This window comes from Sesamum indicum, linkage group LG10 (genome assembly GCF_000512975.1).
Source record: "Sesamum indicum cultivar Zhongzhi No. 13 linkage group LG10, S_indicum_v1.0, whole genome shotgun sequence".
In the NCBI taxonomy this organism is placed as follows: Eukaryota; Viridiplantae; Streptophyta; class Magnoliopsida; order Lamiales; family Pedaliaceae; genus Sesamum; species Sesamum indicum.
This window is the reverse complement of record NC_026154.1, coordinates 6,058,876-6,074,807: the sequence shown is the minus strand read 5'-3', so window position 1 is coordinate 6,074,807 and position 15,932 is coordinate 6,058,876. Positions and strand designations below refer to the sequence as shown.

Sequence of the window (15,932 nt, the reverse complement as noted above, 5' to 3'; positions counted from 1 at the left end):
AACAATCTTTTTTGAGTGTAAAGGCCCTTTCTTTTCTATATTATAGCATAAATATATAGGGGTATAATAATAATAATAATAATTATTACTATTATTATTATTATTATTATTATTATTATTATTATTATTATTATTATTATTGTTATTATTATTCCTATTATCTTTTTTGGGTTTCTTGAAGTCTTTGATCTAATGCTCTTTACCCTCACAATTATAACACCTTCTTTCATACCTAGTTCTAGATCTTGACTTATCTTTCTACTTTTGCTTCTTCCTTTGTTATGTCTTCTAAATTTATAATCAGAATTCCTGTATTTTGTTCTTCCCTTAACATGATTAACTTCATTCTGACTATGACTAGGTTTATTAGTCTTTAGATCTATTTCCTTACTCTTAAGACTCTTGGCCATAGTATCAAGACTTACATTATCTCCACTTTATTTTATTGCAGCTTTAACATCACGATAAACTTCAGAAATAACATTTAGCAAAAAAGAGAATAATCATCTATATTTTTATCACCAATTAATTTTATATCTTGAATTAATTTTATAAAATCATCCAAGTTTTTTTCAATATTTTTAGATAAATCAAGTTTATATCTCTTTCAGTTTATTCCAAAGATATTTTGTAGAATTTTATTTTTCAACTTTTCTTAGAACTGTATCATATAGATTTAAAATTATAGAAGAGTAGGCATATTCATCATTTTCAAGTTTCTTTTGTTCAAAAATATTGTCTGTATATTTTACATCAATTGCTTAGAAAAATTTTTGTTGAACTAAAATGCCTTTCATTTTTTGTTGCAAAATAGAAAATTCAGTTTTTCATCAAAATGTTGCAGATTATAACTAGTCATATTAACAGAAATATCAGAAACGTATTAATAACAGAGACATAATATTTTCAACAAATCAAAGAAAAATAATCAGTAGATTCAGAGCAAAGCCAACAGAGCATAAGAATAACAGTTTATCAATAGATTAATAAAAAAGGGAACCTTCGCTAAACCTCAATCCAAATACCCGTCAGCCTCAAGGGCTCGGCTAGGTGAGGGGTTTAGTAAGGGATTTGGTCTAGGTCAGTAAATAATTAATAGCACTAAGCAGAAAAAAAATTACAAACCAAAGAAAAAAAAAAAACCTAGCAGATTATTATCAAAAGCACTTGAGCAGAAATTATAAATCAAGCACAACAGAAAATAGATCGCAACAAGAGCAAGAGAGGAACGATTTTACTAGCATCAATGGCTCTGATACCACTGTTGGGTGAAACCAACAGTAGTGAGCCTAATCGAACCAAATGCCCTAATCAACTATTACAGCAAAAATATAGGTTATAAAACCCTTAAAATTACAGACCAATATTACAAGCAAATATTAACAAGTATTTACAGATCTTCAAAATACATAAACAAATAAAAGAGAACAAAGAAGTTATAGGCTTAGAGGCCAGACCCAGTGATGGGAAGCCCACGACCACAGAGACCAGCAACCACACATAGTGGTTGCAAACCCACAAAGATCACACCACTAAGAAAACTCATCCACACAGGACCTCACAAAACCCAAATTAATCTTAGGATTTCCACTTAGAATATAGTTCATGAAGAACACTGATAGACATAGAGAAGGGGGGAAGAAGGATATTGTTTTATCTGTTCTGATATATCAGGAGCAATGAAGACGTATTTATAGAGAGTGGTCATTAATGGCAGTAAGAGATTAAGGCGGTGAAGGAAGAAGTTCAGGAGGAAGATGACGGTGTGGATTATAGAGAGAAGAAGGAGAACGAGGGGCGAGAGAGGAATGAGGATGAATGAGGTTTAGGGTCTCTGCTATAGGGGGTGAATAAATATGAAAGCAATTGGGGGGGTCGGGGTGGACGAGATGGGCTAAGCCAAGAAGTGGACCAAAGAGGGGTGTGAGTCGGCTGCATCCAAGTGTGTGGGTTGAGGGTTGGGCCTACCTTAATGGGTCATAAGCCACAATTTCTCATCAGTAGGTTGACAAAAAAAAAAAAATTTAAATACCAAAGTGTAAAAATGATTATATTTCGAATGATAAAATGTAATTAACCCTCTCTTTTTCAAATTCTTAAGAGGGTTGAGGTTGGAGGTAGCATGGCGGATGTAAAGGTTGGTGTAGTGGGTGAGGGCTGATTGAGAAAGAGGCGGTGGTGTTCCGATTGTAGAGATGGTACGGGGATGAAGCAGAGGTCGTGTTCTCAATCCGCCATTATCAACCTCATTTAAATTTGATTTATCCGTTGTAATGAGCTATCAATATATCTATAAATTAAAAGATATCACCAAAAGGACAATTCGATAATTTAATATTTTTAATCCATCATTTATTATAGGGTAAAATATAATTTGTTCATTTGAACTATTCATCATGTAACAATTATCCCCTAAACTAACAAATATAACACTTACCCTCTTGACGAATAGTTCAGAGGGGTAAAGTGTATTTTATCCTTTATTATATACTGTAACTAACAATCCACTTTTCGAATTTTTTGAATCTTATTACTAGACCAATATTATAAACATCGAACAAAACTTTTGCAATTATCTTATTGGGTAAACATCATATTTGGTCCCTTAACAATGCATCTTATTCAAATTTGATCCCTCATGTTTCTCTCTCATCAAACTTAGTCCCTCAAATCTATAAATTTCATCATTTTTGTTCCCTTTTGTTATTTCACCGTTAAAACTAACGAATTTGTTTGGGGAGGGGAGGATTGTTTCTTCTACCAAAAGAGTTCAAAATCGAGACTTTGCACTATTTTGGCAGCAGAAACAATTTTCTTTTTTCTTTTTCCCAATAAATCCGTTAGTGGAATCTATAAGTTTGAGGGACTAAATTTGATAAAAGTGTAACATATGAGGAATCAAATGTAAATAAGTTACATAATTGAGGGGCCAAAAGTGATGATTCCTTATCTTATTCAATCATTTTATCCCGTCAAGCTCTCTCAACTATTTTTCCGAACTATAAAATCAACCAAACCTTTGGATCTATTTTTAGTGATTTAAAAACCCACCAATCTAAATGTAAATTCAAAGCAATGTTGGGTAAAAATAAGTATAAGAATTAGGTAAAGATAAATAATTAAAATTGAATGATATGCATAAACAAGATTATGACTTTAAGAATTTTAATGAATATTCCATCGAGAAAATGGAGAAAAATTATGAATTAAATATTTCAAACAAAAACAATCCTTTGAACAAAAAATTTTAATTCATTTGTTTTAAAAATATAAAATTTTCCTTTAGAAAAGTTTATAGTACTTTTCTCTTGAAATTACTATACAGTTCAACGTTAGAGGAAATCCGAAGCCTTCGCCCCTAAAACCCTAAACCCTAATTCTCTGTCTCGAATCTCCATCTGTAAGCTTCTCAATCACAGTAAAGATCAAAACTTTTATGCTTGACCACAAAATCTTTAATTCTTCAGCCTGATATCGCTGGTTAACTTTACCATGGTTTTGTTTTCTGTAGATAGTCTTGAGTTATGGGGAAGAAGAAATCAAGGAAGATGGTAGAAAGTGACAGCGATTTGGGATTCGACAATGACGTGAATGATAGGATTATGCATGTTAGAGGCTCCTTGATTTTCTTGAGTTATCCAATTTTATTTATGGGATTTTTTTGTTCAGCTTTTTTCCTGAATCTTTTTTCTTTTTCTGGGGTGGGTTTGTGTTTCTTTGCTTTCCAGGTGGATAACGATGATGATGACCATTTGCGTGATGAGGATGACGACCAGGGTGAGGATGATTATGATGATGTTGATGAGGAAGAAGGCTCGGAGGAGGACGAGGATGAGGGCTCTGAAGAGGATGAGGAGAAAGGCTCAGAAGACGACACAGAAGAAGGTGTGCCTGATGATGAAGATGTTCAAAATGGCGAGGAGATGGAAGAGCTGGAGAAAGAGTACAGAGAACTTAGAAACGAGGAGCAGTAAGTAATCGGGCTGCCTTCCCTAAAATTTATTCATGTTCTTCAATTAATTTCTTTTCGGAAAAGATCTAAACTCGGTTCTTTTTAGGTTTCATACCTAGTGGCACTTGTTCTTAACTAGAAGTTTGGCTTCTGGTTTTGTGGCTTGTGCACTTTCAGTATTGAGCAACAGATTTGGCAAAATGTATAAGCTTTAAGGAAGTCACAAACAACATATCATAAAAGAAATTATATCTAGCTTTATCCAGAAAGATTGAAGGACTTTAAAGGATGAATTTCAATATATTTTATCTAGTATTAGTAATAAAGTGTTTGTTAAGAGAAGATGAGCAGTTGGAAGTTTGATTCTTTATTATAAACAGAAAAATAGATGTATATTGCTCCTGGATTAGAGCATGCGAGTTTGCAATAACTTTGCTTTTGTGGCCTGCTGGACCAAGAAAAACTAACTGATCACGAGCCATAAAAATAAGATTCTGAAAGCTACTTTTCAATTTCAGATATTTTAGTAGTTCTAAGTAAGTATTTATTGTAACTGCTGGTGAAGCTAAATAGCAACAGACTCTGATAGAGGTTTCTATTAAACACGATATTCATTTGGACATTACAAATATGAACCTTTTGTTTTATGTAAGGAATAATGCTCAACATAGAATCCGGAAATAGCATATAAAAAAAAAACAACAAATGTATTTTCTTCTTTGACGGTTAAGCCATTTGAAGCTTTTTGTATTTGCTCTTTGAGTTGAGATCTCTCATCCCCGGAACTGCTATAATTTCATCAACCACAGTGTGATTCTGGGTTCTCATAATCTTTTCCAATAGTGAGGGAATTTGGCAATTTGTTCTTCTGTATTAAAATACTTGGTTGTTTATCATGAATTTGGCCTATTTAGGCTGAGCAACGGTTTCATGCATTAGTGTGTTCTGTGTCCTTGTATCGTTGACCGTTCCGGAGATAACTTTAACCTACATTGTTTCATCACATGCTAATTTACTGATATACTCCTATGGTTTATAATTCCAGAGATATTTGGAGGAATCTAAAGCACCACAAGGATGAAGATCTTCAAAAAGGTCAAGCTGTCAAAAATCAAAGGGTATAATGTTACTGAACTATTAAGTTATCGTTACATGTAGAACATTCTTTCCCTGAAATTCTACTTCTAAACTTCCATTGAATCCTCTAGTTAAATATTCAATGATATTCACTAGATTGATTCAGGATCAGGTTTAAATGCTGGTTCTCTTAACAGGATTAGTTTTCGACTATACTTTCTTCTATGTTTAAATTCTGGTGGTCTTTTTGTGTGTTTGTCATTCTGCCTTTCAAACTAGCAAGACGAAAAACATCTTTGCTGTCACATAATTGGCATCATTTATATTTCTTTTTTTTTGCCCCTGGCTGGACTTGTCTTCTGGTTTTGTATGGTCATTATCCTTTTACTGAGGTGTTATGCTGATATACTTTCTCCTCCCTCTGATAAGGCTCTTTGGGACAAGACACTTGAATTCAGATTCTTGCTGCAAAAACCGTTCTCAAGTTCTAACAGGCTTCCCCAGGTTCAATATGGAAATTTGTCAATTTTGGTATTAATATAACAGCATGTAATGCATCAAACACCACAGCCAACAACAGAATTTTTGCCTGCAGGAACCAGTCAGGTCTTTATTTTGTGACGCCGATAGCAACATCAGTGAAGCATATTCAGATTTAATTGCTTCTTCAAAGAAAACATTGGATTCTATTCTGGAATTACAGCAGGTCTACAAGTTGTGAAAGAATCAATTTCTGTTTAGCTTCACTTTGATGCCCTTACAACGATATTTCAAGTAGTTAATAAATTATTATCAAAAGAAAAGAGTGTCTTACAAGGGTATCCTAGCCTGCTATATTCGTTTTTCTGCACTTAACTCGACTTAATTATGGCAGGCACTTCTGGTGAACAATCCATCAATTACTCAACTTGGAGAAGGTATGAATGTTAGAGTACATGTCATTTGTCTTGCTGAAAGTTCCGAATCATGTTTCAATCCCTTGTGAAAGTTCCACAGTTTAGCTTAACTTGAACGGACCTTAATATTATTTTATTATACATATAAAAAATATGAGGAATTTCTCGGCCTTTCATGTCTTATTTTTTTGTATATTATGAGCTTAATATCATTTTTCCCTCATTGTAGTCTATACGAGTTAAATGAGTTGCAAAATTTTACTTAATCAAATGTTTTACTAAGAATTTCAATTTTTCATGCTTTAGAATGTGACTTGATGTGAGTTTTGAAGTCCACACAGCTTTGAACATTTCTGTACTCCAAAATCATGGAGTGTGGCCCAGCCATACCTGTTTCTGAGGCGAATAGTCTCGTTCTCAGAACCCATTCTGCTTGTCGATTGCCCCACCCCACCCAAAACAAATCATGAGCACAAAACTTTACATGTTTTCTGAAGTAAATACTGATACGAAAATGGTGGTTGAATTTTTCCATTTAAGCTACTCCCATGAGAGATACGAAGCAACTACAAGCTTCTGGTAATTCAAATGGAGACATTGATGAAGAATGGTTGCAGATTTCACAGATGCAATCAAGGTATTTCCACTGTCTGAGAGTTGTTAGTTGCTCAATTATGTGGATTAATGGCCATGCACTATCCTTTTCAATTTCTCAAATGTTTAGCTGCCAAACAATATGCGGGACCTAATTTGGTATTTTATGATTTCAGCTGGGTTTCATATTTCTCTTCTATTTTTGTTTGTTTCCTGATTCCTCTTTGTGCTAACTTTGGAGATTTTAAGTTTAAATTGCTTTGGTTGCTATCATTATCTGTAGCCAACTAGTAGCACAGAACTTATTCTTGTTATATTCCGGTGCATTAGTTTGTATTCCTTCATGTCTTGTAATTCTCCACTGGCAACAGTAAGGAAATACTTATTGAATTTATTCATTTTGAATCACATTACATATGTATCTTATGTCTTCTTGTATATACTACTGAATATCACATTCTTGGCTTTGCTGGGATCATTGTGGTTTGTTTGTGATTAATATTAATTGGTAGTTATTGTATATGGCAGAGTGGCTTCTTTTAGAAACAAATCAATTGATAAGTGGCAGAGGAAGACCCAGGTGACAACCGGTGCCGCTGCTATTAAAGACAAACTGCACGCCTTTAATCAGGTTTCCCTTTGATTTCGAAGATTAGTCTACTGGCATGATGTCGACAAATTTCTGCAGTTGACTGACTACTTACACTTCTTCAGAGTATAAGTGAACAAGTGGCTGGTTATATGAGGGATCCAAGTAAAATGATTAAGGGGATGCAGCAGAATAGATCGGCTGTTGCTCTGTTTGGAAATGTAGGTTTGAATTTAATTCTTACCTTGATTTGGGTGTGAAGCACCTAGGTCAATTCATAATGTCCATTTGTTAGCTTTACCTATGTCTCTATATGTATATATTTTGATGCACTTTGGCTTTTCGGCAGGTTCCACATGCTACTGAGAATATCAATAAAGAGGTATTATTTTATTTATGTGTGCTGATGTGTTTATTGTGGCTTTGTGGACTACTTATGCATTTATATAGTTTTTCTAAGTGCATAAGAAAGTATAAATTTCTAAAGCACATCTAGATCATCATAGTATGTCATTGCTGGTGCTTTGCTGAACACTGTTCTTTTCTTCATGGTGTAATACTCTAAAAAGAATGTGATGGTTGAAACATATCAGCAACGTTTTACTGAGTGGTGGTTGCGTGGTTAATAACTCTGGTGCAGTTAAACCTGGGAATATTTATTTTCTCTTCTTTCTGGATGATGAGAGGGCAGGGGGGAACCTTATCTATATTCATTTCAAGGCATAATAGAGATTGAATTTGTGATGATCAACTTTGAGTTCTATCCAGTTGAAGAAGGATCTGTAGTCTATGAGTTTTTTTCTCATCATTCTAAGTGTCGAAACTTTTTGAAATGCTACCAGGAGACTTATGCAGATGGTGACCCTGAACTTCTGGATGATTCAGAATTCTACCAGCAGTTACTGAAAGAGTTCTTTGAGACAATTGACCCATCGTCATCTGGTAAGATTTTTAGTTTTCAGCATATTGATTTCTGTGCTAAGAAGACGGTCTACGACCATCACCATGCAACTTTTCAGTTTTATATCGTTACCATAGTGGGAAACTATTAAGTTTTCTTGTGCTTTTGAATTCCTGTTGTTTCCCCGCCTCTGGTTCAGTCTGTTTGGTAGTGCTTATGACAAGCCTGTTCCGCAAAACCAGCCTTGGTTAACTAATATTCTATGTGAATCACATATAATTAGGTCTTGAGATCAAACATCCCGCCGTTTCCATTTTAGGCTAAATTTCTACACAATAGGAGTCTCTTATCTTTATAAAAGTTGATAATTTCATCCAAATATGTTCTTATTGTTGACAGAAACGGCTTTCTACGCTCTGAAAAGATTGCAAACCAAGAAAAGAAAAATCGTTGACCGTCGTGCGTCAAAGAGTCGCAAGATTCGGTAATTTAGCAATGTAACCTTCAAGGATTAGTTACCCTCCAATCATTCTATTTGCAGTTCTCTGACCCTTTGTATTGTTCTGCAGGTATCACGTTCATGAAAAGATTGTCAATTTCATGGCGCCGCGGCCCATGGACCTCCCTCCCATGGCCCCTAAATTATTTGAAAACTTGTTTGGCCTTAAAACCCGGAAGCCTGCCTCAGGGGCTTAACCAAGCATTTGTATACCTTAAGATCTAGCATCATTTGTGGAAATCCTGAGGTTATACTGGGTTTCATGGGTGAATCTCCCCTCCAGGCTCCTTTAAGCTGAAAGCTAATGCCAGAATGTTGATTGAGAAGCTGAAAGTTATTTTTGCTTTCTGGTTTTCGTGTACTTAACACATTCGCAAATGGTCGAGTAGGGTGTGTTTGGCTCAGGGGTTAGATCGAAACGAGATTGTATCATGGATGTTAGTTAATCAAGTTAGTTAGCTACATGTAGTCTGATTTGAATTTGATAACTTTTGGATACACCGAATAATACAATTGTTGACTGGATAACTAACATTCTCTTTGGTGATACGGCTGGATGCATTTAATTCTGAAGTGTGATTTTTTCATCTCCAACATGAAATTAACTGCCCAGGTAAACTAGATACGGACACGCATATTAGTTTATTATGCTACAATTCATATCCTAAACAGACGCCCCGCAAATTCCAATAGATAAAACACTATTCAAATTTTTTACCTAATCGCAGGCTATATGAGCCAACGTACAATTTCAAATATCCCTCCAGGAGCCAGGAATCCGGAACAAACAATCAACATATCTATCCCTATTCAAAATACCAAAGAATACCAGTAACAATGAAGAATGGGTTGCTCAGAAATGCTTCTGCAAATATATTTTGTATCTGAATCAGTTTACATATAAAAGTGGAGCATCAAGCATTTTCATCTAACAGCTTCTGGTGCAGAATTGCAATATGGTGTATGCAAACAAACTAACTTTGTGCACGTTAGGCACACACTAGCAAACACGAGACCAAGGAGGAGCCCAAAGATGCTCTTTTGTTTGTCTAACTTAACTGCTCTCCTAACGATGCTCCAAAAACAAGGAAAAAGTCCCCCACATGCGACGACCATCACATGATCCAAGCCACTATAGTCGATTCCAGCAAGTATTGCTCCAATGGCGGATAACGGGCCAACAAGTCCAATAAGTGCAGCAGATAAAAGGGACCCGTGCCAGCTGTCAGTTGCTCCAAAAATGCAGCTAGCAACAGCAGCTCCACGGGGGAATCCGTGGAGAGAGACGGGAAGGACCATGTGCCTCCCAAGCCCATAAGCTTTGGGTGCAGCGACACCTAATGCAAGCCCCTCAGCAAGAGCGTGGAGTGCAACTGCTACACAAGACAAGACAGACTGGAGTGTAAGTGCACTGACTGAAAGGCCTGTGACTGCAGATAATGTGCTTGCTGAAGTCTTCTTGCGGGTTCCAAACTTTGTAGCACTAGATATTGATAAGTGGATAAATGTCGATCCGACCCCAAGGAGAAAGAAAAGTTGGAAAAGGCCCATTTTTGAAGACAGAACTAGTTGAATGGGTCGCCAGGCTCCCAGAACAAAAGCAATGCCAGACGCCACGCCAGTTAGGAGAGCATGCTGAAGCCGGAAAGAAAGGGCAAATGCGACGAGGGCAACACCACCAAGCAATGGACCTAGACCAAAAAGCAGGGAAACGAAGAAGCCAGATGCATCCTCTGGACTGCAAAGTAAAAATAATTTAGTTAACAAAATGTAGTCCATAAAACCAAATTTTGCAAGGTGGGCATTTCTTTAGTTCTTCCCCAAGAGACACCACAAGAGAAAGAAGCGAACAAAGGGAAGAGATTATTGTGCAACATTTATGAGATACCATAAAGTACATCAAAAGATACATGTGTAACTAAATCTATGGAACAAAACATACTCAGATGAGAAAAAGAGAGAAGAAAGGACATGACTCGTGTATGTGTGTTTGTGCGGGGAGAGAAAGACGGAGCTCACTTGTAGTTGTGGGTCAAATGCTCAAATACAGCACCAAGAGCTTCCATAAAAGCCACAGAAAGTGTAGCCGCAGATGCAACATGAGATGGGGAAGCTTCCTGCAATATGAATGATAGATTCGTTAATTGTGGTCCAACCACAAATTTGAGTCTTTGATTGTTGGGACTAGATATAACTCGAAATCACTGAAGAACAAGATTTCTCCAGTCTCCCTCCTCCTTTCTCCTCTACCATATAGAAGACTGGACATGAACAGTGTCTAAATTTTGTTTCAGGAATAACACCATCTTTAGATGGTCAATACATGAAAAGTTCGAAAGAGACACATTTCCATTTTTGTTTATTCAATATGAGAGTTTTCACCATCACAATCATATGAATCACAATTACAGTTTTCTTTATTCAACGTGAGAGTTTCTAGCATCATAATCATATGAATCAAACCAGGAAGAGACTGAGAGGCAGCGTAAGCGCAAGACAGCCAAGTCCTCCAAGTGGGACTTAATCAAGACAAGTATGTATATTTTTGTAATTCCATACTTACAAGCATATCTAGATCTTAATGCCAAACATGAATAACTCTTTTACACGAAATCCTGATGCATAGTATGCCGTTCCTGTATATGGTAAGAAATACTCATTGGACTAGTGCATTCACCACCGTCCACTAACATTTACTTTGAACTATAGTGAACCATTGAGCAAAAAGTTTCAGGTTCTCTTATGCAGGCTGTATGGCATGCTTCAGCAATTGAGTAAATTTCAGATGTCCTAGAAAGATGTAATAATTTTTTCATATTAACTTGAGAATGAGAGATATAAAGATCAGATTTTCAACCACAGAATAATACTTATCCTAGAGGCAAATCAGACTATAGAGCATGAGATGGTCTCACTCACAGAACCAGATTAGAAAAAGTTAAACCAGAAAGATAACCTGTGGCATTAATCTTTTAACCAATATTGCAGATAGAAGCACCAAGATTTCGATAAACAATCAGCATAGCATGGTGATGCTGAAGGTTTTTGTTATAAATTAAGCACATAAAACTCCACATAAAGTTTTTGCCCCTGGCTGGTACAGAACTAGTTTAGGAAGTTCAAACAATATACAAAAAACAAGTAATACAGATAGAAAAGTCCGCCATAAAAGATTGCTTCACACTTCCTCATTTGGAATATTTATCCTTTTTTTTCTAATCTTTTGGCGGGGCTGCTGGGAAAGGCTGTTGGGGCATAAAGGACAATGAAGGATATTACCTTGAAACCATCTGGAAGGACCTCAGCCATAACCATCCAAATCATACACCCAGCGGCAAATCCCGTTGCAAATGGCAAGAACTTGTTGAATGCATCAGCACACATAAATGAAGGAACTGCTACAATTGGCTGCATCAACAAGTTACATAAATGCTAACTTTCTGATATCACTCTAATATCACAAAAGAATTTTGACCTCTCCTTTTTTTCTCTAAAAAACCACCACTCAGCCGAGACTGAAAGCCTGTATTGTTTGTTCTCTAATTAGGCACATTATTGATTATTAAAAGGACCTGATTACGTAATGGAAACGGAAGTAGCAGCCTTGGCATCTCCTTCACCTTCCTCCTGTCTATGAATTTCAAGAAACAGCCTTTTGGGCATCTCTCTTTCCTCATAAATCAACCACGGAAAGCACATGCTCCAGAGCACAAATTTTAGTATCAACATAATTTTTCAGTGATCCACTAATGAGGTATCTGAAGGTGGTTATAATTCTAAAAATTTGCTGGAGAAACCTTACAGTACCACAATATGAATTACCCTGCATGAGACAATATCCACAGGTTGTCTATGGTTTTTAACATATTTGTTGATTGAACCTAACTGTTTATATACAGTAAGCAGTTTCTGCACTACAGTGCACTAGATCATGGCTATAAGATAAATGGTGCAAGTAATCAATTAAATACTTTCAGCTCAGTTCTACAGTACAACATTGCCTACTAGTTCATGCCATGTGCCCCTCATTTTGTATCTGTTAAGTTAGCAGTGACCAAAAATATTATGCATGGTTGTCCCATAGTCAAAATCAATTACCTGGGGAAGTGACGTAATCACACTCCATAACATGGCATTTTGTGGAGACACACCTCTTGACGCTAGGACCATACTAACAGCCAAGCCCTCAGGTATATTGTGAACAGCAATGGCCAAAGTAACCAATATCCCTTGAGATAAACCCTTTGATCCAGCGAAGGAAACTCCGACACCAGAGCCCTCCCCAAAAGAATGAAGTGTCATAATTCCAACTACAAGAATGACTTTAGCTGCTTCTGCTCCCTTTATGTCCAGCATGCTCACTTCACCATATTGCTCAAGAAACTGAGTGCGAAAAGGAAGCACAAAATTGAAGGTGAATTGCAGTTTTTAAGAAAAATGATTTAGGACCTCAAAATCCCAGATAACAAACTTAGGGAGGAAGAATTTGGTTTGCTCTTAATTACTATGAATGAAACTAAAATTATAAAAAACTATCAAGACCAAACCTTTGTTTTTAAAACTATCAATGAAAAAACCTTCGTTCCACAATTACAGCATTCGGGAAGATTTCAATAGTTGTTGTTCTTCTTACACTTTTAACAAAGAATAAAACAAGACTTAAATGGTTGAAAAAATAATTAATCATGGACACCAACTAAGTAATCTCCTAACTTCTAAGGAATGGAACCATTTTGGCCATTACGTAACCAAACAAATTCTCGTATCAAGCATCAGTGGGAACTATGACCTAATAGATTGCACGATATATGAAGAATCAAAGATGACCACACCAAGAAGTTGAGCAGCTTTAGTTTAATCACATTATATAGTGATTTCAAAGCTACAACAGACAGAAGGATTAAATAATCACTTGTGAAAAAGCTGAAGGGGACTTTGGAGCAGCCAAAGAAATTAAGAACTAATAAGAATCAGCTGACATCATGATAATAAAATAAGAAGATACCATTGCAGCAAAAGAAATAGATATCCAAATTGAAAATATATGCTTATTACAGGTCAAAGTTTCTACCTTCTTGCAAAGCCATATGAAAATACCACCAGCTAAAATACCCAAAACAACCCAACTGCCACTCCCATGGCCCTGTCCTTCCTGTATAAGGTCAAAGCTGGCAGCCAGCATTACTCCCGCAGCCATTCCATTGCATATTCCAGCCCATTGAGGATCAAGCTCCACAAAAAAGAATGGAAGAGCACCTAAACCTGTAGCTGCAGCCATTGCCAGTGTGAAAAATGCAACTGTTGATACTGAAACTCTATTATTTCCACCCTGCCAGTCTCCCATTTCATTACCACTCTTATCAGAGTTAACAGAATGCTCTGTACCGGACCCATCTATCACACCACCCACTGCATTCCTTCGTGGAGCAGTTCTTAATCTTTGTAATGTTTCTTTCTCATGTTCGGCAGTAATACCACGACTAAGTATGACAATAAAGAGAAAAACTAAAACAACCTGCTTAACTCTTAAAGCCATTTTTGTTTTCGTTGAAACTATCAGATCCTTGTACCATCAGGATGACATGCATAGGAAATTGAACGATACTGTCACAGCAACAGAATTGTATCCCACAGGTCTTCCAAGTTTTACCCAGCTGAGAGAGCAGTACCAGATCAAACAAGATTATTCGGCTGACAGCATACAAGCTCAGTGATTGCCACTTGATCACCCTCCTGCACAAGTGACATAAATGTTGAATATTTGGGAATGAAGTCGATTAGTCATTGAAAGGATACTCGATGTTCCAGCTGCTACTGAAAATATGAAAGCTCCTTAGTAAGCAGCAATCTCATGCAAATATATAAAACCCAACACAAAGATGCAGCAATCAACAGACAAAATAAATGCGACATCGTCCCAATACTATGATTTCCTAAAAATATTTTCTCTTGGTTTACTAATATTTTGTCACCACTGAGAGGATATCTCGAACAAAACAATTTGTACAAAAAAGTAAACAGTAGGGGAAAAGAAATCAACAAGAAGCAGACTAGTTGAGATAGAATGACGATAGCTTGAAGTTATTTTCCTCTCATCAAATAGACAATGGCATCAAAGAATTAAGATACAAAGGTCAGAAGATACTGTATTGATTGGGGAAAAAAACTCAGTTCTCTATCATCTCAGTCAAGTAAATAAAGAATTATGGTATGCAAGTGATTGATCAACTGTCAACACAAGATTTAACTTTCTCCCTTGACTGTAAGAATATCAACTCAATAGCTAGTCACATTTTTAGCCACGTCCTTTTACATCAGAAATGTTGGCTACTGGGATAATAACATGACCCGGAAACAAGTCAATATTATCATAGTAGAATTCACATGGTGCAGCTGATCAAGCATCAACTACTGACCGAAAAAGAGAGAAACATCAAGAAAATTAAAGAAAACAAATCCGCCCAGTCCGGGTGCAATCAAGAATCATAAAACCCCAAATGCCCATATAAATATTAGAAAAATAAATAAAAGAACAAATTAAAAATCCAAAAATTAAAGGAACCCTGGCACACAATCATTTAGAACCCAACAACAGAAAACAAACCGAACTCGCAAAAATTCGTGATAAATTCTTAAACCCAAGAAAAGAAATCACATGTCTTCACTCATAAACAAATTCGAAAAACACCACCGAGAAAACGGGAGGCACCTTTTCCATAAGCCGAACAATCTTGAATTTTGGGGGATTTTTTATTTTACATAGATAATCAAGATACTTGCCTGAATTTTGTAGACCTACCTTTAACTTTTCCCCCCCTTCTTTTCCTAATTCCGATCCGTACAGTTGACGCTGATGATGATGATGATAATGGGTGTTTTATGGCACTCAAATACGAATCCAATCACTATGTCACAACCTCCGTAATTCACAATTTATGGAAGACAAAACAATGGTCCGCTGCTGTTTGTACTTTATGCTTTTGGGTTATGATGAATAATTAATGTGGTTTACCATTAGAAGAAAAAGTGAGATTTAGGTTTAGGTTTTTGTTCTTCTTCCCCTTTTCAGAGTGTTGAAAATGATTGAATTCCTTACAGAGAAGAAGAAAAATAATGGATTCTTTGGATTTTCTTTCAAAAGTCAGTCTTCAATTTTATACTATTTCAAAATGTGAGATCATAACTAATATTTGAGATCAAATGCATTTTATCCCTTGTAATTTTTTTTTGAAATAACTAAAATTCCCTTTATTTTTAAAAAATAGGTTAAACCCACTATTTTTAATAAACTCAGCAAAAAATTCCTCTTTCGTTAGAAACTAACGTAAGGTGGGATGCACGCGCATGAAGTGCATTTGGATTTGATCTTTTTACGTATTTTGATAATTTTTTTATTTTTAATTAACTAAAATACCACTATATTA

At 36.0% G+C, this 15,932-nt stretch overlaps 2 protein-coding genes across 4 annotated transcripts; one reads left to right on the top strand and one right to left on the bottom strand.

Annotated features, from left to right (window-relative positions):
- Positions 3,270-9,057, top strand: LOC105172023 (putative uncharacterized protein DDB_G0270496). 2 transcript variants are annotated; one of them, XM_011093356.2, is made up of 14 exons: positions 3,270-3,400; positions 3,512-3,608; positions 3,729-3,970; positions 4,998-5,070; positions 5,459-5,533; positions 5,625-5,735; positions 5,904-5,946; positions 6,466-6,562; positions 7,048-7,150; positions 7,234-7,329; positions 7,458-7,490; positions 7,951-8,050; positions 8,409-8,493; positions 8,579-9,057. In XM_011093356.2, exons 2-14 carry the CDS (start codon positions 3,525-3,527, stop codon positions 8,703-8,705), a joined length of 1,269 nt encoding a protein of 422 aa, XP_011091658.1. In that variant the 5' UTR covers positions 3,270-3,400; positions 3,512-3,524; the 3' UTR covers positions 8,706-9,057. The 2 variants fall into 2 exon arrangements, with proteins under 2 accessions (XP_011091658.1, XP_011091659.1); XM_011093357.2 differs by having other exon boundaries at positions 3,312-3,418.
- Positions 9,335-15,640, bottom strand: LOC105172022 (putative zinc transporter At3g08650). Of its 2 annotated transcripts, none has more exons than XM_011093354.2 (6): positions 15,308-15,640; positions 13,580-14,241; positions 12,607-12,891; positions 11,788-11,916; positions 10,528-10,625; positions 9,335-10,246 (listed from the first exon to the last, which is right to left on the bottom strand). In XM_011093354.2, the coding sequence occupies exons 2-6, from the start codon at positions 14,042-14,044 to the stop codon at positions 9,433-9,435; spliced, it is 1,791 nt and encodes a 596-aa protein (XP_011091656.1). In that variant the 5' UTR covers positions 14,045-14,241; positions 15,308-15,640; the 3' UTR covers positions 9,335-9,432. The 2 variants fall into 2 exon arrangements, with proteins under 2 accessions (XP_011091656.1, XP_011091657.1); XM_011093355.2 differs by lacking the exon at positions 15,308-15,640 and adding an exon at positions 15,218-15,301 and having other exon boundaries at positions 9,433-10,246.

What these genes read in the sequence shown, in the direction of transcription:
- LOC105172023 (XM_011093356.2), top strand. Translation starts at nt 3,525, where the DNA reads ATGGGGAAGAAGAAATCAAGGAAGATGGTAGAAAGTGACAGCGATTTG. An exon ending in CTATTCTGGAATTACAGCAG is followed by an intron (nt 5,736 to 5,903) that starts GTCTACAAGTTG and finishes TAATTATGGCAG; the next exon opens with GCACTTCTGGTGAACAATCC. An exon ending in AACTGCACGCCTTTAATCAG is followed by an intron (nt 7,151 to 7,233) that starts GTTTCCCTTTGA and finishes ACACTTCTTCAG; the next exon opens with AGTATAAGTGAACAAGTGGC.
- LOC105172022 (XM_011093354.2), bottom strand. Translation starts at nt 14,044, where the DNA reads ATGGCTTTAAGAGTTAAGCAGGTTGTTTTAGTTTTTCTCTTTATTGTC. An exon ending in TCATATGGCTTTGCAAGAAG is followed by an intron (nt 12,892 to 13,579) that starts GTAGAAACTTTG and finishes TTTCGCACTCAG; the next exon opens with TTTCTTGAGCAATATGGTGA. An exon ending in TGATTACGTCACTTCCCCAG is followed by an intron (nt 11,917 to 12,606) that starts GTAATTGATTTT and finishes TTGTTGATGCAG; the next exon opens with CCAATTGTAGCAGTTCCTTC.